The 22,130-nt window shown below is 44.3% G+C and overlaps 1 protein-coding gene across 1 annotated transcript in view; it reads right to left on the reverse strand.

The window, feature by feature from the left end:
* Positions 1-22,130, reverse strand: part of UNC80 (unc-80 homolog, NALCN channel complex subunit) — a 102,554-nt gene that overhangs the window by 35,659 nt on the left and 44,765 nt on the right. The window contains exons 26-43 of the mRNA XM_059868306.1: positions 21,263-21,428; positions 17,606-17,809; positions 15,988-16,088; positions 14,579-14,776; positions 12,423-12,530; positions 11,611-11,749; positions 10,601-10,782; positions 10,097-10,228; positions 9,377-9,563; positions 8,008-8,139; positions 7,407-7,550; positions 5,922-6,022; positions 4,334-4,420; positions 3,400-3,583; positions 2,699-2,793; positions 1,731-1,820; positions 1,267-1,368; positions 436-616 (exon numbers count right to left, since the gene is read on the reverse strand). Of these exons, the coding sequence (XP_059724289.1) occupies positions 436-616; positions 1,267-1,368; positions 1,731-1,820; positions 2,699-2,793; positions 3,400-3,583; positions 4,334-4,420; positions 5,922-6,022; positions 7,407-7,550; positions 8,008-8,139; positions 9,377-9,563; positions 10,097-10,228; positions 10,601-10,782; positions 11,611-11,749; positions 12,423-12,530; positions 14,579-14,776; positions 15,988-16,088; positions 17,606-17,809; positions 21,263-21,428 (2,533 nt within the window). The remainder of the gene's footprint in view (positions 1-435; positions 617-1,266; positions 1,369-1,730; positions 1,821-2,698; positions 2,794-3,399; positions 3,584-4,333; positions 4,421-5,921; positions 6,023-7,406; positions 7,551-8,007; positions 8,140-9,376; positions 9,564-10,096; positions 10,229-10,600; positions 10,783-11,610; positions 11,750-12,422; positions 12,531-14,578; positions 14,777-15,987; positions 16,089-17,605; positions 17,810-21,262; positions 21,429-22,130) is intronic.

Raw genomic sequence — 22,130 nt, forward strand, 5'->3', positions numbered from 1 at the left:
TGAAGTGCCCTCCAAGGCAACACCCTGGCAGTACCTGAGCCACAGCTGTGGCTCTGCCTGGATGGCTCCAAGATGGAAGCAAAAGAGGACTTTGTCACAAGATCTCACATTTTTATAAGTTTTGGTCCGTTAGCATATTGGAGCTAATTGTCCAATTACAGCTCTAGCCCATGAAGCCCCATCCTTCTTGTTTTTCTCTCTTCAGTCCATGTTGTTTATACTCTTGGGCCTGAGATTTGGATCAGTTGTCCTCGAGAAGGAATTGTTTTGTCTCCCTGCTCTGTGAGGAGAGCTCACCATCCCCTAGTATGAAGCCCAGACCCACACACGAAAGCAGCACAGAATCTGAAAAACATAAAAGCTCAAACCTGAGGCATGAACTGAAACCCTGTGTGCCTTGTCCAGCTGTCCAGGAGAGCTGCCAGGGGCTCATACCTTGGGGGTCACTGAAGAGCGAGAACTCGGCGTCGATGGCGCTGCGGGGGAAGGAGGGCAGGCGGAGCAGGTCCTCCTGGAGCATGGACACGTGGGACTGCTTGTGGGCTGGAGGGATCTTCTGGGTCAGTGAGATCAGGAACAGCACCCGCCCCACCTCCTCCAGCTTACGGGTGAACACCTGGCAGGGAAACAGAGACAAAGACCAACGTCAGCCTAATCCAGAAACTTCTAAAATGCCCAGGACTTCAGCAGGTTCATTTCTAGGGCTTGCTCTTGACAAGGTTTCTGGTGTTGAGATGACTCTGAGGTGATAGAAAGTCTTTTCTTCCCAGCCTCAAGAGTGAGGAAGAAGACAGGATTCTTCTCTCATTCTCGAGGTTGTTTATTTTTTTTAATCTATAACATTTTTTCTCTGCTTTATAGCTGCCTTTTATAACCACTCATGATGGTATTTTCCTGTTCTCAGTAAGAGCACAACTACAATAGCTGATTTTTGGCTACAAAAATACAACTGTTAATACTAAATGCATAATGCTTAAGCACATTCCTGCACTTCCTTTTTTTAAATTTTCTGCAAAATGATCCATCTAAAAGGAAACTGGCTGGACAGAGTTGGGGAGGGGGGAATTCACATCCCACTCTAATCTTCCTGCAATAATGTACAGAATATATGGCCCCAAGGCAGATTTCACCCTGATTGCTACTTCTCCAGCAAAGCTCTTGATCTGCATGCAGCATGAGGGAAAGCATTTAAAAGGAAAAATAAAAAAAAAAAAAACATATTTTCAGGGTTTGTTTCTAGTTAGAGGTATTTGGTGGCAAAGTTACCTGTTTCTGAATGAGCTCTTGACCCTTTTCTGGATGCATCTGCACCAGGTTGAGCTGGGGAGAAACTGACCTCCGGAAAGGATAAATATCACGGACGTAGGTCTGCCAGGAAAGGGAAAAAATGTATTTTAAACACATGTAATCACTGTGGCATCACTCAACAGAATGGAGAAAAGGGCCCTTTAGCCCTTTCTGGAGGGCAGGGGCTTTCAGACAGTGTCAGGCCTCGTGGAAGAGCACAAACAGAAGAGAAATTTTATCTGTTCTAAGAAAACTTGACATTCTTGTCTTCTGCCTCTCCCTCTTCTCTCAAATACCAATCTTTCACCACACACAACTAAAAATGTGATGCCCACAGGACAGAACTCTATTTATAGTCTCCTTTGTTTGTTCTCCTTTAGATTACCCTGATATTTAAAAAGAAGCAAGATGAAAAGTCACATGATCTTTGATTTTTGCCCCACCTTGTTGTAATGAATGAGATTCCAACGCTTATCCATTAAAAAATAATGAGAAGACTGAGTTTCAGGTATGTTAAAAAACTCCAAACACTCCTGAAAAGAAAGAAATCAAAATATCCTGTTACTTTTTAGTTGTTTTGTACAAATACCACAACATCCAAAAGAAGAACATCCATCTAATAATCTCTAAACATGCCTGCCTCAGTTAGACTGGCACACTGTTGTGGCTTTAATTATTTATTTCTTTTGTTAATCATGAAGCACCTGAGTATGTTTGTGATAATCAAGGCATGCTGACCTCACAATCCTGAAGACTGGTGTTAATTATCTTGATGTTTCATGTCACACATATTTGTCTGACTGCATGAACCATATGGGCCTGGGTATTTATCAAGATTTAGTGATAGGTGGTGTGCAGAGACACTGAAGTTCTGACCCTTCAAAACACTGAGATGTGATTCCCAGTAAAATTTAACACAGTCAGACAAACTGAAGGCTTTTACAAATCTGTTTCCTATGTGGCTCAGTTAAAACCACCCAGGAAATTTTTGGCAGAAGGAGAGAGTGACTGCATAGCTTCTGGATACCAAAATATTGTTGTGGTTACTGAACCATCATTTTCACTCTGATCTTGATCAATCTCTCCTCTCTAGTGCTGACAAAACCAAACATTTAAATGATTTGTGTATTTATAAAAGTATACAGCAAATACCCAACAAGCTGCAGTGTCTCCAAATGCAGTTGCATTTGTGAGGTTTGGGATTTCTGTGAGTTCAGAGCATTTCTATTACCCTTAAACGTGGGATCCTGTTTATTGCAAGCAAGCTCCCCTCACAGGGAGACAGACATCCCTGTGGGCAGAATTTCCCTCCCTGACACTGGGACAGGATGATCAGGTAGAATGGATTGCTGGCATCCAGGCATGGCAGGTAAATGTCAGCAGTTTGTCCAGCTCAAACACTCACTCCTACCTTCAGCAGAGCCTCAAACTGTGTGTCCTCGTGCACTGGTAACTGTGTTGGGATGTCACACTCATTCTGTCCGTGCACAACAAGGGTTTTTGTGCCTGGAGGAAGAAAAGTTGTTGCATTCTCCCTGGCCTCTTTGATTAACTCAATTTCAAGAGGCTGCCCATGGAGGAAGAGTGGTACTTGAAATTCATTCCAGGACAGGCAGACTAAGTGAGTCCTGTCTGGAACCATTAAGCAGTGTTAACAAATTCTGCCACTTCCACAGTTTAATGAGAAATTGAGCTGTTCTTAAAGGATGAGCTGACTTTAGCAGCAGCTGTCAGCTCTGAGGAAGAAACAGACACAAAAGGTCAAACCTTTATCAGCAAGATATCTCTTGTCTGACTCATGATGCCCAGAGTCTGAATGGCAGAGTTTTACAATCATGCTCCTCCAGCCTTTCAGAGCCCAGCTGGCACAAAGTTCTGGGCTGAAATCCTGTTCTAATTCACTTTCTGTCTGCTTCTTTTAGAGCTCTTAAAATGGTTTTCTGAATCTCAAGGAATCAGCAGTAGAATTTACTGACTGAATAGTCAACTGAAGGAAAATTGCCTTAAAATATGCAACCATTTGTAACAGGTTTTTTCCTGATGTATCTTACTTTTGGTAAACTGGGCCATAAACTTTGAAGTGAAGGAAATGTAAAGACTTATTTCTTATACCTGGCATTGAGGCAGTCACCAGCAGCTTCACTTCACACTGTTCCTTCTTCATGGTCTGTTTGAGATCCTTGAAGAAGAGTCCTTCAACATAACCCACCACTTCCCAAAGGAAGGTGAGAGTGGCAGAAATGGCATCCATGCCCCATTCACATGGAGTCCGTACAAAATACATGATCAATCCCACCTGCAGGTAACAAGTAAGAGGAATATCAGGTTGTACACGCTTTTTAAACTGTGCAGAGTGTTGTACAGACACAGAATAACAGGATTGCTCTACCTTTCTTCATTCAGAGGGATAAACTCATTAAACTTTCATCCTGAAATTATATATGTATTAAAGAACAATCTGTAATATTGTTCCTTTTTTTCTAGAGATCAAGAGGACTGGAGGCAAAAAGTACTCTTGCCTTAAGCACCACTGCAGATGAGGAGAAGGGAGAATGTCTGCAGTTAAAGATTTCCTATTCTTTATGCTCTGAAGTGCTGCCACGTAGACAACTCACAAACTACAGAAGGCTGCCTGGAGAAGCATACACCTTTTCTGCTTCACCTCCTAGCTACATTTGTGCACAATCTTGAAATTGTGAAGCTGCTAGATCTGCTCCAAGAGGACTGTCTATCAGCAAAGCACTTTCTGAACCCAAATTAAGTAAAATAACTAAAGGTTTCTGGTGCTGGGACCCTTCCAATTGTCTTCAACTCATTGGCCAAGATTCAGTTCAGAAATCCATGACAGGCTGCTTAGGGGTTTAATAAAAAGAGAGAGGTTCTTTTTCCTCTCCCAGAAGGAAGGAAAGGCTAGTGGAAGCATGATGGCTTGCACCCACAACCAGGAGCAAGTATGAGCTATATTAGAAAAATAAAGTGCATTTATTGCACACATGAAGGCAGAAGAGAGATTCTGGGCTGCACAGTGAGCCCACAGGCTACTCACCAAATAGTTAAAGAGGATATGAGATGTCTGGGCAGGAAAGTCTCCAATGTTCAACAAAAGCTTCCTCAGCATATACATCAGCTCATCCTGCAAGAAAAGCAAAGAACAGATTTCCTCCCACCAAAAAGCAAAGAACAGATTTCTCCCTTTTGTCCTTTCTTGCTTTGTTTCTCCCCATTTTTCCACAGTCCCCTTTTCAGCTTTGTCTCTCAGCACACAAAGTAAAACTATACAGCTGTTGTTGCTCCCACATATTGCAAAACAAGGCCCAGGGCACTGCACCCAGGCCAGTGTCTTTCCCATTTTACCTCAGAGAGGCCAGTACCTCCTGTTGCAATTTGTGCTGACTGTAACACTACTGACTGTGCACTGCTGTCCCTGTGGTTATCCCAGATGATCTGTGAATTCTGGTTCATCTCACCTCAACAGCTGTGGCTGTGGGGTGGGAAGAGTGGGCAGAATCTATCTTCCTTTCTTTTGGAGACTGCCTGCCTTAAATGTGGGCTAAGACATTCCTCATGGTGTAAAGGGATTACAGAAGGGACAGAATCTCATTCCTTGTCAGCTGAAGAGAGACAGATGGTATCACAAATGTCTTCTGTGGCCCTTATCCTCCAACCCCACAGCAGGTTTGAGCCAGTGCTGTAGGCATGGCTATGCACAGGACAATCCATGCCAGTGAAACACCTGTAGGCAAGCACACCTGTTCTCTGTGTTCTCTACCTGTGGTTGCATGAAGAGATGGTGAAACAACAGCTTGCAAAGGCTCAGAGGCCTCTGAGGCTGGACAGATGACAGCTTTCTTCTCAAAGGTACTGAACAAACAACCTCTCTGACCAGAGGTGGTGTGAGTGCCCCATCCCTGGAAGTGTTTAAGGGGAGATTCAGAGGGGGTTTGAGCAGCCTGCTGCAGTAAAAGGCATCCCTGCCAGTGGTGAGGGGCTGGAAGTAGGTGATATTTAAAGTTGCTTCCAACCCAAACAATTCTGTGGAACAGACACGACCTTCTGACCTTAAATGAAAGCTTTGTGGGCAATGGCTGAGAAGTCTCAGGAATAGTAAGTCCACCAACACCTGCTTGCTCAAGGAACAAAAGGACAGCCTTTCCTGGTTTAATATTCATTTTAGAGTCAGTTCTTAGGTAGTGGCTTGAAAGCTGAGGCCAGTGATACTATTGATGTCATACACCAAATATGCAGAAGGTGGTATGGAGAGTCTCCCTGCCTTCTACACGGTCAGAACCAGCAAGCTTTTCTTCCATAAATCTTGGAAGCAGTCTAAAGAGCCACAGAAGCACAATGCCACCCCATCTTTCAGAGAACCTGGCATGAGTGAAGGCAACAGTGCCTATGCCATGTTCACTAAACAGCTGCTCAAAGCTTGGCTTGGAGCAAAAGCTTTGCTCAGTGGCAATAAATCAGCTGTGTCCTGTTTACATCAGGGGACAAAGACTGAAGCCAAATGATGGCATGCTGCATTATAGCAGCAAATGTTCTTTCTCCAGTGCTGTCCCTGAAGTGCCTCTGCTGGCAGCTGTGCCCCCCTGCTCTGAGGAGCTGTGGCACTGCTGGGGAGGGGCAGAGGGTACCTGTCTGTTGCTGATGGTGAGCTTCTCCAGGAAGTGGCGCAGAACTGTAGAGGGGTCCTCAATCAAGCAGTTCCACAGGACCTGCTGAGCAACAGCACTGACTGTGAGAGAGAAAGGAGACCAGGTCAGAGCCATGAACTGCTATACTTTAAAAAACCTTCCTAGTCCTCTTCCTTCCTCTGTCACATTTTATACTGAACACCCAAGACACCATTTGATGCACTGGAATTCCTGGTAACCAGTGCAGTGATCCCAGTAATAATAATCACAGGTTTAATATTTGAACCTTCCCTAACCACTGGTGATATGACATGAAGCACCTCACAACTGTTAAGGAGTGATAAAGAAATAACTGATTGGATTCATAATTGCAGATGGACAAAATCCAGCAGCTGAGAGATATAAATTCCTGTGGTTTGTTTTGTTCATGCACATAAGTTCAATTTCATGGTGATTCATAGAATGATTTGATCTGGTGTTGGTGAAGAGTATTAGATAGTCAGCAGGGAATTGTTTTGATGATAACTCCCTAAAGTGCAATTAATTGCAATTCTCTGAAGGTCAACAACACCACAGTATTGTTCATTAATTTGTTTTCAGCACTCAGCTCCTGATCACAAAATCACACATACATTGTTAAGAGGGCTGGCTGCAAATAGCTAAAACTGAATACAAAATGTGACAGGAAGTTAAATCCACAGCTAGCTGACATGATGAGGGAGAGATGAAGGAAGCAGAACAGCCCACCATGTATTAACACTTTCAAAAAACAAATACAAGGAAATGTACTGTTAATTTACAAAGACATCTTAGACCATGACCAAAATGTTCAGGTGGTGTATGGGTGGTGCTCTGCTTGTTAGAGGAACACAAAAATACGAGTGGGAATAGATCTCCAGAGGTCTTCAGTCCAAGCCCTGCTTGGAGCAGGGCTGTCACCTACACCAGGTATGGAAACCATAGCTATGACTAGCCAGGGCTTGATAACCCCTGTGCATGGAGAATCAACAGAAATTATTGACTTATTGGTGATTAACTTCCTTCACAATTTCTAAACTGAACTTCCCAAGCTGTCAACTCTAAGTCAGTGCTCCTCTAACTCTCTGTTTCCTTTGAATCACACCAAACAAGCTCAGCTTCTACAATTCCTCCTCAAAGAACACTTGTGTTAGACCTCTTGCCATCCTTGTATCCCCCTACTAGATTTTTCTTCAGCTTCTTGATATTTCATTTGGGCCTCTTATCATCCTTGTATCTCCCCACTAGATTTTTTTTCAGCTTCTTGATATTTCATTTGAATTAGGGGCATTTTTAGGGTCCCGAAAGGGCAAAAGCCCCTCAATGCCAAACACAAATTATGTATAAAATAAAAAGGAAAACCCCTACAAAGGTACATTTCTATTGCAAATCTACATTCAAACAGTTTTGAAACTGGTTCTGCCATCCTTGAGCAGCAATGCCTTGAAGTTTAAAGGAGGTCAATACCAGCTACTCCATCCTCCCGGACTTCTCCGTCTTCCATCAGATGGACAATGGGGAGCACTGCTGCACAGATGCATGCTGGAAACACAGCCTGGGGTGGCTGGGGCACGTGGTGGTTTGGAGTGTGCTCCGTAGTGTGTTCTTCATCTGGAGCAGTGAGAGGAAGAGGAGTTAGGGAATACACCATGCTGCTATCCAGGCAGGTTAGACAAACATTGCTGTTAGTGGCTCTACATGCAGAACAAAGATCAGAACACCCTTCACTGCACAGGCATGACAGGTTTGCTGCTATCTCAAAGTACAAATGGAGCCTCCAGCCAATTTCTTGATCAAGAATTTTCACTGTAAATATGTCATTTTTCAATTTACATTTCTTTTCTTGTAGGCAACCCAGTTCCTTTTGCTAAAATCTCTTTTTTTTTTCAGCTAGAGTGCTCCCTGTAGCATTACTCTCCAAGCAGAGGAGGCAGGAGGGGTAAATAAAATAATGAAGAGCAGTAACTCATATTTGGCAAAAGGGAACAGCAGAACTTTATGGCTCAACAGGAAAGGCTTCCAGTGAATGAAATCCTAGGAGGGAATGCTGCAAGGGGAAGTCACCCACCTTCTGCACTGACTGCTGAGCGCACGGACCACACAGAGCCACGGCGGAAAGAATAATTCCTGTGGGAGGTGCTGGAGGTGCAGGACGGGCTCACCGAGAGGCGGCGGGAGGCCAGGTTGGCAACTTCTTCTACTGACAAAGAGAATAGGAAACGTCAATCCAGATCCAGCCAGCAGGCTTCAGCGAAGTGTCTGAAGGACAGCAAGCAACCCAATCAGAATGCTGAAAAGTTCTGTCAGGTACTTGTGTCAGGAGACACAATTTAAAAGCTGTAAAGATCAGTCAGAGAGGAGATTTGCTCATGCTTTGGGAAACAGCAGAACATTGGTCCATAAGAGTGTTCAGTGCTCTAGTGCATCACATTTTAACAGAGAAAACCCTGAAAAATCCCTGGAAAAAGCCCAATAAACCCCAGAAAAAACTCTGGAAAAATCCTGGAAAACCCCTGGAAAAAGTCCTGGAAAACCTTTGGAAAAACCCCTGGAAAAAATCCCTTCAAATAAACCTGGAAAACCCCTGGAAAAACCCTATAAACCCCAGAAAAACCTCTGGAAAACCCTGGAAAACATCTGGAAAAATCCTGGAAAAACCTCTGGAAGATCACAGGGAAAAAAACCCTGGAAAAGCCCCTGGAAAAACCTTTCCATGCACTCCCTGTTAGCCATCATTGCTGCTGGTGCTTAGTTTTTCCTAAGAACTAGGATTTCTGCTCACAGATTTTCCAGTGTGTGCTTAGATCTCATCAGCTCTCTACTCACCTAATGGCACAAAGACTTCATTAAAGGCATTCCAAGGTTTGTGCTCTGTTAGTCTGGGCCAGTAAAACTCCTCAGCCACAGACTCAGCTTATTGTGACTCGTGTCATGTAAATTGGGCTGTCTCAAAGTCTGGTACTGAGCTTGATCTGGTCACCAGAGCTCCCCCAATATTCACCACAAAGGTAGAAAACCCCAATTCAGTACATCCTAAGTTCTGTTTCTAAAGATAGATACAGCCATAGAGCAATTCCTCCCAGCCTTTATTATTAAAGAGTTAAAGTTAGGAAAGATGGATTTCATTCCTAGTGTTGCATATGCTCTTGTGTTAAATCCTGCAATAAACTGGGAGCTTTGAGGTATTAAAGGCTGGCAAGTTCCACTGAAGTTGGGGCAGATGGGAGTGTCTTTATCACCCAGTAAGAACTCAATCTGAGACTTTTTCCCTTTTTTGGTATTAATTTTCAAATGCACTTTTTCTCAATGACTTGGACTCGTCCACAAATGGACGTGCTTGGGACCTTCCTAACACTAAAAATCAATTTTCCTGGGCATCACTGCCATGGGAAATGCTCTCAGGATGCTGGAATGCAGTTCCTGGTGCCAGAGCACACCTTCTTCTTCCTGCTCAGAGCTTGGTGTACAGGATGGCTCGTAGCAGGCCTCCTGAGTGATGGGGATGGCAGTGATGAGGCTGGCTTCCCTGCCCAGGCGCTTCTTCTCTTCCTCCTGCTGCAGGTTCTTCAGGATATGCTCTGCTCGCTGATGGGAACGTGACACAGCCCGGGCAGAAAATGACTTCTGTTGGGAGCAAGAGAGAAGAAACACAGCCTGAAGCTGTTCTTAAGATGAACACAGATTTTCTGACAAAGGCTTCACCTCAGTGAAATTCAGCAGCTCAGTTTCTGAGTATAAATCAGACTAGTGCCAGCTGAACAGAGATTCACCAGGAGAATTACTGGATATAAACCTACCATAAGTTTTGGTGCAAACTCCTCCCAGGAGACACCTTATGAACCAGTGCAGACTAAATTGTCTCTCAGGCAGTTCTAGGGAAAAAAAATCTTCCCTTGGAGAGAGAGAGAGAGCAGCTGTGTGCTCCTAAGATCTCAGTCAGTGCCTCTCACAGGGATATGAGGTGCAGTGCAGTATCCCAGTGAACAAACAGAAAAGCTTGATGCCCATGTAGAAAATTCTGTGTCCTACACTGACTGTACCAGATTTTTTCCTAGCTGGGAAAGACAATCTCAGAGGTTAATCCACATCTTTTGGCTTAATTTACCACACCCCTCTACAGAGAGGAAGCAGTGCTTGCTCTCAGGATGTCTGCTTACCGACTGATCTTCATTGATAGGATCCTGCACACTCCCACTGCACTGAGGGACCCAGGGAGGGTCAAACATTGGCACAGAGGGCATCCCCAGCACAGGAGAAGGCAGAGTGAAGTTTATACTTGGAGGAGGAATCTAAACAAAACCATGAAAGACATTTTGTTACAGCAAACTGTTCTTGTCAGTGTTGTTAATTGAACATGAGCACAAGTACCCAAGACATAAATTAACATGAAATGCCAATTTTCCCAGCTCTGTATCTCACTGGACTGTGAGATACACTCATCTTCTCTCATATTCACTCATATTTCCTGACCTGAGTCCCCATTTTATTCTCCCTATTTTACACAGGACTACTTCATACCACCTCCCCCACTAGTGAAACTTACACAATCATTTTTTTCCCTAAACAGAGTTTCAGGAAATTTCATGGCAGTCTGTCATCACACATCTATCCCACAAGGCAAGCTGTAAATATCATCATTAAGCTTCATGTGTCTTATCTACCTTGAAGATCTGCTGTGCTCCCTCCTCCATCCTTGGCCACACTTGATATCTGAACCTCCAGAGTGTGTGAAATTTAAGAATGGCATTCAGTCTTTGCACTGTTTCTGGGTGATGAAATTCGGACATCAGCATGTCAGAAACAGCTTCTGGCACTTTCACAGCACACAGCAGGAACATGGCAGCTGCAGGGAGGAAACAGCTGATCACCTGTGTTTCTCAAGAATGTGTTTATTTGGCAAAGAAAAACTGCAGGTGTACAAACCCACACCAAAAGAAAACCCATCTTGGCTCCATAAATAGGATCACCAATCTACCAGGCCCAGAAGAAACTGTATTGCTTCATGAAACCAAGCACGTGTGATTCCACCTTTTGGAGCCACACAGCATTAGAGCTGAAGCTTGTAAATTCTTCTGGAAAACATGCTTTTTGAAATAGAGTACACCTTTGATCTTCTCAGCCACGATTTGTTTAAAAAAAGAACATCTCATGAAGTAAAGGGACTAATTGAGCTTGGCTTTCAAAGGTTCCTCTTCCAAGAGATTTCTGTGTTGATTAGTCAAGGCTGATTTAATAGAAACTCTGGAACAGGAGACAGAGCTCCAGCAGAAGTCACCTGGATATTTTCATGGCTAAAACCAGTTTTTATTTCAGTTTGGGCTCCATGCAGTAATCCCAGTCTGTCTCCACAACAAGGGACCATGCAAAACATGAGGCAACATACAGAATGCTTCAGTGGACTCTGGACAGGCTGAATCACTGTGTTTCCTCTGCCTACAAACTCAATTGAATACAAATACCAATTTTAATATTCTCCAAACATCCACCACATGCAGGGCCTCAGAGAGAGTGCCCTCCTGATCCTTCTGACCACCTCCTTTCCACAGAGCACACAAAGGTCTATGAAAACCAAGAAACCCTTGGTGCCATTCAGATTCCTCCACTAGAAAACTGCCAAGTGCTGTGAGTTGTGCAGCCACAGCAGCCATCCTGAGTGCTGTGGTTGTCTCACCTGCTGCCCCAGCCATGTGCTCATCCACGCTGAGCAGGAGCTCCCAGGCTGCTGGCTGGATGTCCCCATACATCTCCTCGGTGAGGATGGGAGCTGCCTTGATCAGCAGGGACAGGGGGGCAGGGGACAGGCTCATCACCTGCAACAAACCAAGCCATGCTGAGCAAACTGTCCACAGGGAAGAACACACTCAGTGATTTTTACCCTGGTTTTGGTCTGCAAATTACCCACCAATAACTTCTAGGTTCATCCATTTCAGAAAATGCTCCACAGAGGGGACGTGGCATTCAGCCTGTACTAAAAGGGCAGTTTTTCCAAGCTAGTCTTCTGCTTGTCCCTCACATCACCAAAACACCAAAAAAGAGGACAGAAGGAAAGCCAAATTCTCCCAAAGTGGTGCACAACCAGCAATGCAGGTCCATTAAACTCCCACTAAGAACAGGCTGTTCCTTCTTCAGGAACTTTGAACAAGAAGAAAACAAATACTGTAAACTGACAGGCTGCAGTTACACACATCTGTGAATTCTTTGGTTTTTTGTATCCTCAGCTCTGGTGCATGTGTCACTATGGAAAGCCAGGGATACAGACTGTGATTTAAGGGAGCCAAATCTTTAAAGGCTTCTTTGACCATGTTTCCTTAAGAGGTTTAAATTTAATATTACTCAGATTGGGAAAAGATGTAGGGCTGAACTGATTGATATTCAGGAACAGCTCTTCACATGGGCTTGGAGATCCATACACATTTTCCCTCTTGTGGCATTTTAACCTGGCACCTGTCTGCCTCCCTAACTAGCACATGGCCTAATCAGTACCTGATTCCTGATGTATTTTAGCATTCCAGAGTCCTTCTTCCCTTCCAAGTTGACATCAATCACTCTCTTTTTAAGAGAAGGAGTTCTCAAGCATGACTTGTCTGAGCACTGGAAGGAAATAAAAAGAAAGTGGGGTTCACTTTTATATTTCTCAAAATGTGGAAAAGGAGGTTATGTACAAGAGGAATTTCCATATACTAGAAACCATCTGGTACCAGAGCTGTAGCACAAAGCCTTCTTCTTTGCTGGCAGCAGGCCTAGTATCAGTGAGACAACACATTTCATCCAATTTTCTTCTGTTTTTAACAATGCTTTTCCAATAAAATCTAAAAGCAGAAGTCAGTGAACCAAATGAACAATGTGAATGTTCTCTGTGTAATTTCACTGGTGGCACACCCATGTATTTAGTTAAGTAGGTTAGAGGCAAAAAGTCTACAGCTTCTCTCTAAAAAATTACCAATGGAAGTGTTCAGTGTACAGAATGATCCTTCTCATGGAATCATAGAATTACTGATGTGGGAAAAGACCTCTAAAATCACTGAGTCAAACCACCAGTCCAGGGGCTGCCAAGTCCACCACTAAATCATGTCCCCAAGTGCCACATCCCTACATTTCTGAAGTCCTCCAGGGATGGTGACTCCACTGCCTCACAGGGCAGCCTGTGCCAGGGCTGGATAAACCATTCAGAGAGAAGTTTTTTGTAATATTCAATCTAAATGTTCCCTGGTGCAACTGAAGTAGCCCTGAGGCCATGTCCTCTCAGTCATATTTCCTTGGAGCAAAGCTCAAAATCCACCAGGCTGCACCCTCCTGTCAGAGTTGTGGAGACTGAGGAAGTCTCCTTGAGCCTCCTTTTCTCCAGGCTGAGCTCCCCCACCTCCCTCAGGTACTCCTGGTGCTCCAGCCCCTTCCTCATCTCTGTTCCCTTCTCTGGACACACTTCCATGTCTTTCTTGGACTGTGAAAAAAGCCAGGATTGTCAATGGAAGTGAGGTCTGTGCAAACACCCTGCACGTGTTTGTAGGAGAACCTCACTGCCTCTAAAATTCTTTCTTCCTGCTGTTTCTTAAATGCTTTGATGGTTTGATGTAGGATGAAATGCATATCTCTGTCTTGCAAAGTTAGAGATGAAACAAGCTAAAGAAATGCACAGTTCTTTTGCTACCTTTGTGAAGCACACCAGCTACTCATCTCTTGCCTGCCTCCTGCAGAGGAAATGACTGCCTCTCTTTCTGAATAACTTGTGCTTTTCTGTGCTAGAGGGAAAATGTGGGGTTTACAGTTGTCAGGAAAGCAAAAACATTAGCTTCTGTTTCACCTGCTCTGTGCTTCATTCCATGAAAACTTCCCTCAATTTTCTAACTTGACAGGAAACAAGGAATCTCCTGGTTGATGAAGGAACATAATGAATTTTTCCCCTTCATATGCCACTGCCAGGGATGACAGCCTCTTTACCCAGCTGAAAGCTTCATGACAGTTCCATAAACACTTTTGTTTCCAATGTTACTGCAAAGCAGTTTAAAAGCTCTGCCATTACAATTATTCAGGATAACTGCAGTCTGTTTCTGCTGTGGTTTAACTGTTGGCACAATTCAGTTGCTGCCTGGGTGGGCACTTTCCTGAAAGCAGAAACGTATTTCCACTGAAGTTAAAAGTACACTTTTACATTTAAAAAGGCACAAAGTTGTCTGAATACCCTGCTGAAACGGTCATTAAAAGGAGACAAACATTAAAGACTAATGTATGCAATTCTTGGAACAGCTGAGAGCTCAGACCTAAAAGAAAGAAACTACATAAGATTTTACAAGAATTTCAAGAGTGATTATTACTAACAGACAAGAAAAAACATGAACAAAGCCAGAATCCACCGGTTAGTAAGCAGAGACCACAAAAGAACACTAAAATTGAGGTCAAGTTGTAAGCTTTTTAAATGACCTTATCAGCAACTAAGATTCATCCCAGTCAATACAGATTAAATTCCTTAGAAAATGCTGAATAACTTGATTTCTGGGATTTTTTACAGCAAAGCCAGGCTTAGGAAAACCTGTCTTGATTTTGTCATGAAAGAACTGTACGAGTACATCACACAATTTTCAAAGGCAACCGTGACGTGTCTGGACAAACCCTAAAACATTCTGCTTTTTCCATTTACTCACTTCCTTCTGCTTTTTGCCTCTTGCCACGTTGTTCAAGGTGCTGTTTTCTCTCAGGGAGTCCACTGTGTCCCCATAGAGCAGCTTGATGGCCCGGACCAGGCGGGCACAGGAGCGGCTGTGGTGGAGGTAGCAGTGGGGGTGGCAGTAGTCAATGTGTGTGCAGATGAAACTTTGCTGGTTGCACAACAGGATCATAACCTGGAAGGGAAAACATAAACAGTTACCTACAGAAAATGGAGCTACACAGGCAGGGATTATTGGCACAGTCAAGCCAGCTTTTCCTCAGCCTAGCTAGGGAGGTGTGAAGCTCAGCACAGCTTTTAAAAGGTATTTGTCTGTGTCTTCATACTGACAAGAGGTTTGCAAACTACCTGGGCATGGCTAAAGAAACATTAGTGCTAACAAAGCAAAGGGACAGAGCTGATGTAGATGCATGTATTTGGCTGGTGGCAAGGTTAAGGCTGAGGAAAACAGCATCCTCTCAGTTTGCAGAACAGCTCCCTGTCCTGCCAGCCTCATCTGAAAAAGACAACTATCAAGAACTGTTTGTGACATCAAAGTACTAGATTAAGTTTGTTCTTGCCCACACCCCATAGGAATGGGGCAGCTGAGAGCAGTCTATGTGAAATACCTGGGGGAAAAAAATGAAGATATCAAGTCAGTACTGACAGCTGTCATTGCCAAAGGCAACTGGGAAGTCGAAGGGTGTCTGTGCTCACACAGGAGACACACAGACACTCCCACCATCAGTCATGGCACAGCAGTGCAGGCTTGCCCAGTGTCTGTGCTCACACAGGACACCATCAGTCATGGCACAGCAATGCAGGCTTGCCCAACTGACTTCTGGCAAGTCTAAATCACAGGCACAAAGATTGCCCTTAGACCCTGCATGACCAAACCCCACCTGCACTGTTGTACTACCTGTCTGCTGGACAGAGTCAAAACTACACAACTAGCTCATATCCTGGAGATCTGGTACATCACCTCAGGCCTTGTCTGTGTTTGGAATTAGCCCTTGTTCAACAAGGCTCTGTTGGCTTAGAGGAGCAGCTGCTAAAATGCCACTTCCCAGGGGCCCAGCTCACACTGCAGCCCATTCTGTTGCTCTCCCTGAAACACACACTACTGGCCATGCTGGAGAGAAGCTACTGAGCTAATGGATTTTTCAGCTGAGGCAGTATGGCTGTCCCTGGGAGAAAACAAATTAAATGTATGAACTAGAGAGAAGGAGATTTAATTCCATTTTAGAAATGGCAAACACACAATTTCCAAAGGTCGCAGCTTACTTACACTTGACATCCTTTATGCTATGTGGAAAAAGCACAAACTGTGATCTGGTTTTTGCCAGACAAAGGTGTTTTTGGTTGAAAATGCCATCCTTGGGAGCACTTCTGGCAGCTTGTACTTACGTGCAGCCACGACATGTTCCGGTGATAGTTCTCCTCCATGCCTGTGCTGCTCAGTACCTCGGGTTCAATGCTGGGCTCGCTCGCGCTCCAAGGGCTCCCTTCTTCAAAAGAAAAATACCCAAAAGGTTGTTGTTTTTATTGCTCCCTACGGGCTTCAAGACTAGGGACAGCACTTGTAAGCCAGGCCAGCCTTGTGGGAACAGATGAGAGTACACAGAATATGTCACACTGGAAGGACTGCATCTGGACATCCCTCCCCAGTCCTGTGCTGGCTTGACTCTTACAAGAACTCTTTGGACTTGACCCACAGGCCATCTTGTCAGTAGCAAACATTTGTCCCTCCTTTTTTTGGTTTTTTTCTTTAATGGAAGGGAAATGGATAATCCAAAACCATCATAAACAAATTCTTTGCACCATTCAGATGCTGCAAATGGTTGGTTTAGTGATCTGCATTGACTGGGCTCTGTGGTAAAAAAAGTCAACAAAAATCCAACCAGAAATGGCACCCAACTGGAAATGCCAACAGGAAAAGTCCCTGCTAATTGCCCATAAATCTGCTAATGTCATGGGGATGAAAGGGGAAAAAAATCCTGATTCTAGCACACTAGAACACTTCAGAACTCAGCCAAGGGAGAATTTCCCTGAGAATTTCACTGACCCTGTGTTTCCCTTAACCACTTCATACCCTGCGGGCCTCCTATAGAACTAATACTAGTGATATTAAGACTTGGCTGGAAATGACTTTCAGTTTACCCTTTTTCTCTTCTTTAAGTGAACTGTGACTAGTCAGAGTTAACAGAATTGACAATCCCACTCTCCCTGTTCTCCTGCTGAAGCATCTTTTGGGCAACATAAAAATGACCATTAAACTTGGGAGGATATTCCAGCTCTAAATGTATCCACAGCTTTTGGTTAACACCAATAGTGAAGGGAAGCCCTCTAATTCAACTGTGATGGAGAATTCACAGAGTAGGATGCACATCTTGTTTCCATAAGATAAATGTATGGACATCCATCTTTTAGATACTAAGGAAAGCAGCTATAAACCACAAAAATAGATATATATGCATGTATGTAGAAATATAGTATGCAGCATGTGAATGTTATGTTCTGCATATAGGAATACATGTTCTACATGTCACCAGACATGCTTATGATGTCATATCCAACACGGAATATGAAGTACATGCCTAAAAATATATGTGTTTATATATAAATATATACACACATATAGCCAATCTGTTGCTATGGACAATAAAATATCATATATACATATCACCTCATGTATTCATGATATCCTGTGATTTAGGGGGGTGTGTGCATGTGCATGTGCTCCCCTACAGACAGCAAGCGTTCAGCTGGCAGGCCAGCATTCTAAGAGCTCATGCTTTAACACAGTTCTGAACTGACAATCTGTGCCTGGAGCTGACCCTGCACCCAGGATTTGTACCGTGCTCCTCCCAGGCCCTGCTCCAGGCAGCCCCTGAAGAGAGCTCTAGATTTTTCCTAGCCTGCAGAGGTGGGGATCTCTCTCCATTTCTAGCTCTGCTGCAATCACATCAAGAGTTCAGGGTCCTTCCTACGGTCCCCTCCCTTTCCACCCACTCATCTAAGTTACCTATATCAGTGACAGTGTCCCTGCTGTGGGACAGCTGCAGCTCCTCATTCTCAGACTCTGAGTCCTGCCGTGATAACTTGGTGCTCTTTAGGCTGCCGGCCCGGCGAATGCTGGAAAGGGAACCCCCCTTCTTCACCCGGAAACTGCGGGTTCCTTTAATCTGGAGCAAGCGGGAGCCTCCTATCCTGATCTTCCTGCTGGGAACTGTATTGAAAGAATAAAAGAGGACTTTTTTCCCCTTAATTTTTCCCCGTTTTAAAAAGAAAGAGATGCTGGCCCTCCCCGCCCTCCCAACCCTTTGCTGCCAGCCTGGGTTTGCAGCGTCTCCTGCCAAGGATTGGGGGGTCAGAGGCTCCCTCCAAAGCCAATGCCAATGCAGCTCGATCAATCAGGGAGTAAAGATGCTTCACAAAAATGTGGTCAACACCTCATGTCCTGGAGATCTGGTACATCACCTCAGGCCTTGTCTGTGTTTGGAATTAGCCCTCGTTCAACCACCAGCAAGTAGAGTCATCTGCGCTAACAGAAACCCAAAGCGTGGACAAGAAAATCCTACAATTCACACCAAATGGAGCCCATTCCTGCCAGGAAGCAGGATCTGCCCAATGGATGTGAATTGCACTTTTCTTGCAGCCCTTAGAGTTTACATTAGTGCAGCATCACCTCTTGCTATGGCTAGCTGGCTGAATCCCAAGCATGAGCAAGGCACCTTGGCCAAACCTATTTTCCCATGGGCCTGGGCTCTGTGAACCTCCCTGAGCTCTGCAGTAGGATCAATGATTTGTTTATACAGCATGTGTGACTGCAAGAGGGGAGTCTGCTCCATGAGGCTAGCAGGCAAGGCTTCTCTGAAGTGAGGTTTGCATAAATCCGTGTCTCTGCATGGGACTCTTCATCATTAGAATGCTTTAGAGGAAACAGAAGCACGTAGATCTTCTCCTTCAGACAAATCAGCAGCTTTCAGGCATTAACAACATCCACTGACACTCTGCATTTTTGATGAGCACAGACATGGAATGGTTCAATGTTTAAAGCACCAACTGTTTGCACTTTCATTCTCCTCCTAGTTCAAAGGCAGTACATGGCAGTATGTCAGTCCAAATGTTGCAACACTCAGTCATTTTACTGCAGGTCTAACCAGGCAAGGCCACGTGTGATCAATTACCTTGGCTGTGTGGTTGGGAATGAACAGCACAGAGCTTTTTGGATACTATGGGTAAGCAAAAGATTTAAATAGAGTTGCTTTTTGGCTTCAGGATAAAGCAAACACACCTTCACTCCTGAGATTGCCCCCAGCTCCTCCAGAAGGGAATTCCCACTCCCATGTCCTGCTCAAAGACAGCTGGATGTTTTGGCAGCTACCCCTCAGTCCTCACAAATCAGTTGGCAAAGCACTGCTGGGTGACCACAGGATCTCCCTCCTAGTGACCATGCTAAGTCCCTTGGCAATCGCTCCTGCTTGAACAAGGTTCACATCAGCTCCACCAATCCCAAACTGCTTCAGCACATGTAACTGCATTGCATGAAGTCTGCAGAATCCCATTCTGGCACCCAAAGAGTACATGTGATGGTCTGAGGGCCTGCATCTACCTAGCTGGGGTGTCTGTGTTTCAGACCTACCTGGAGCAGATTCTACAGAGTAAACCCGTGGCTTTTGGGGAGCTGCTAAGCCATGCCTGGGGGGAGCAATGAGAGCAAAGGGTTTAACACTCCAGGAAAATGAAGGGAAACAGATCAGTACTCATCAAAGAGTTTGAGATAAAGAAACCTCTCACTGCAGGCAAGCAAAATTTAGTTACAGTCACACAACAATGTTTTCTTAGCTAGGAAAGTGTAGATTATGAAAGATGCCTCTGCAGTGTTTGGCCCAGGTGGATTCCCAGAAGAATATGCTGTGGCCAAAGAGAAGAACATGATTATTGTAATTTTAAAATATAACATTACCTTGCATTTATTAAGCTTCTAAAATACTGGAATTACATTTTTGCTAAGGCATATTAGGATTCAACCTTCCTACCACAGTCACTTTCCCCAGGTCTAAAATGCAGCAAAAAGGCAGCTTTAGTAAAGGAAAACTACATGACAGCTTAGGAAAAAGGCAAAATTGAAAAAAAACCCTCAAAACTGCAGGAAAATGTAGTTTAATGGAGAAAAGGATGCAGAAAGTCAATACTATCTTTGCAAAAATACATTATGCCTGCAGCACAGTAACATGCAAAGGAAAAGCTAAGACAGCATTGTCTCTAAGAAAAAGAGGAGAGTTAGAGACTTTCCAGCAGCAATTTCCAGCAGGACTGCCTGCTTGAAGGTATTCTCCCACCCAGGTAATGTCCCAGAGGGCAGGACTCTTCCTTGGAAAGCTTAAAAATGGTTTCAAGCAATTGTCATATCTATCCTCAAAAAAAAACCACCTAACAAAAAAAACCCAACCCCAACCTAAACTTCTTCTCATCTAAATAAGCAGAGACATCTTATCCCACATGCCTTAAGACTCTCAGACAGACCCTAAGGCTGTGTGTTCTTCTGGGCTGCCAATATACCAAGAGCAGACAAAATGAGGTTGAGCATCAATTTATCCAGCTCACCTTTCTTAGGTGGGTCTGCACAGAAGTAACTGGCCCACCAGACACACAGTTCTGGGGAAAGTTTTACACCACACAAGTCTTGGAAGCATTTCTAATATTTCCTCCAGTAATTGTGGCAAGCTCACTGCTGAAGACAACACAAACTTTATCCAAAGCCTGCAGAAGTCAATAAAAGTTCCTCCAAATCATTAACAGACATTACAGTTCTGAGAGGAAAACCAGCCACAGATTGTTGTGAAATAATCATTAAACATTTATCCTTTCCAAGCAATCATCAAAATTATCATTCCAATCCCTGCACCTGTAAATTACTACTTTGAGACAGAATGCAAATAGTTCTAGGAAACCTGTTAGAGGGTGGTCTAGAGGTATCTGGCAGTTTAGTCTCTAATTGCAAACACACACAATGACTATATTGTATTGCAACACTTGTACCATCAGATAGAATGGGAGTCTTGCATGAGATGGCTCAAGAATGGAAACTGCTCTCAGCCAACACAGTGAGCTTGAAGTCTGCTTGTACACTATAGAGGATGTTGGTAACATCAATCTGCTAGCCATCAAAAGCCACACAGTGTATTTTTCATGTGGTAGCAAAGAATTCAAGAGGCCAATCACATTAATTTGTTGTGATGCCATGACTTCCATACAGATTTTCCACAGAAAAATCCCAATCTTCCCTTCTAGCTGTGATTTCCCCAAAGTGAAAAACTGTGATCAGACAAAACCAAACACCACTTTTGATCTTTATTTTTACAGGGAATCAAATAGTGATGCTTCTTCTCTCAGCATCCCACTAAGAGGCAGTTTCAAACAAGGCTTGCTCCTTTTTAGCAATCGTGCAAAGCTTTCCATCGATTTCAGTCATAGCACTGTTTGATAAAATTTAACATCTTTGCTTCTCACATTCATTATATTGAACCCTGAAGGCCAAAAGCGTCTCAGAAATGATTTAAAGCCACGTGACTCCATGGCTGCCTGCTTTTTAACACAGTCTATGCAAATGAAAACACAAAATCAAGCGCCACTTCACAAGCCCTGAGAGTACAAAAGCCTTATTGTTCTGACAAACCTTTTTTGTCCTCGAAGCCAGCCTCAGATTTGAGGGTGTGGCTGCTGCTGTGCAGGGAATCCTTTGAATCTTCATTTTCATCCAGAACCCCAGCAAAGCTGATCTTTCTCTCATACCTGTGTCGGTCCATCTCGGGATCCAGGCGCAGCCTGCAGCTCTCCAGGTCCTGCAGCAGAAAGGAGACCACAGGGATGTGCCAGCAGTATCAGCTCCCACTGCAAGCTTCTCCCACTAGAGAAGCTTCACAGAATTCACTGAATCCCTGGGCTGGAAGAGACCTCCAAGATCATCGAGTCCAACCCAGCCCCAACACCTCACCCAAACCCTGGCACCCAGTGCCACATCCAGGCTTTGTTAAACACCCCCAGGGATGGGGACTGCACCACCTCTCTGGGCAGCCATGCCAGAACTTTATCACTCTTTCAGTGAAAAACTTTTTCCAGATATCCAACCTATATTTCTCTTGGCACAGCTGGAGACAGTGACCTCTGGTTCTGTCAGTTCCTGGAGAAAGAGCCCAGCCCCACCTGAGCACAGCCACCTTTCAGGGAGCTGTACAGAGTGATGGGGGCACCCCTGAGTCTCCTTTTCTCCAGGCTGAACACCCCCAGCTCTTCAGGAAGAAGTGTTTCAGATGGGGTTTGTTTCAATCATACCCAAGCCCCCTCCAATCCCTGGCCACTGCTAAACAGTGAGTGAGCATTTCAGCTTGTCACTTCCTATAGTCTGCCTCCCACACTTTGTTAAACACACCCAGGGATGGGGACTGCACCACCTCTCTGGGCAGCCATGCCAGAACTTTATCACTCTTTCAGTGAAAAACTTTTTCCAGATATCCAACCTATATTTCTCTTGGCACAGCTGGAGA

Source organism: Haemorhous mexicanus, chromosome 26, assembly GCF_027477595.1.
Source record: "Haemorhous mexicanus isolate bHaeMex1 chromosome 26, bHaeMex1.pri, whole genome shotgun sequence".
NCBI lineage: Eukaryota > Metazoa > Chordata > Aves > Passeriformes > Fringillidae > Haemorhous > Haemorhous mexicanus.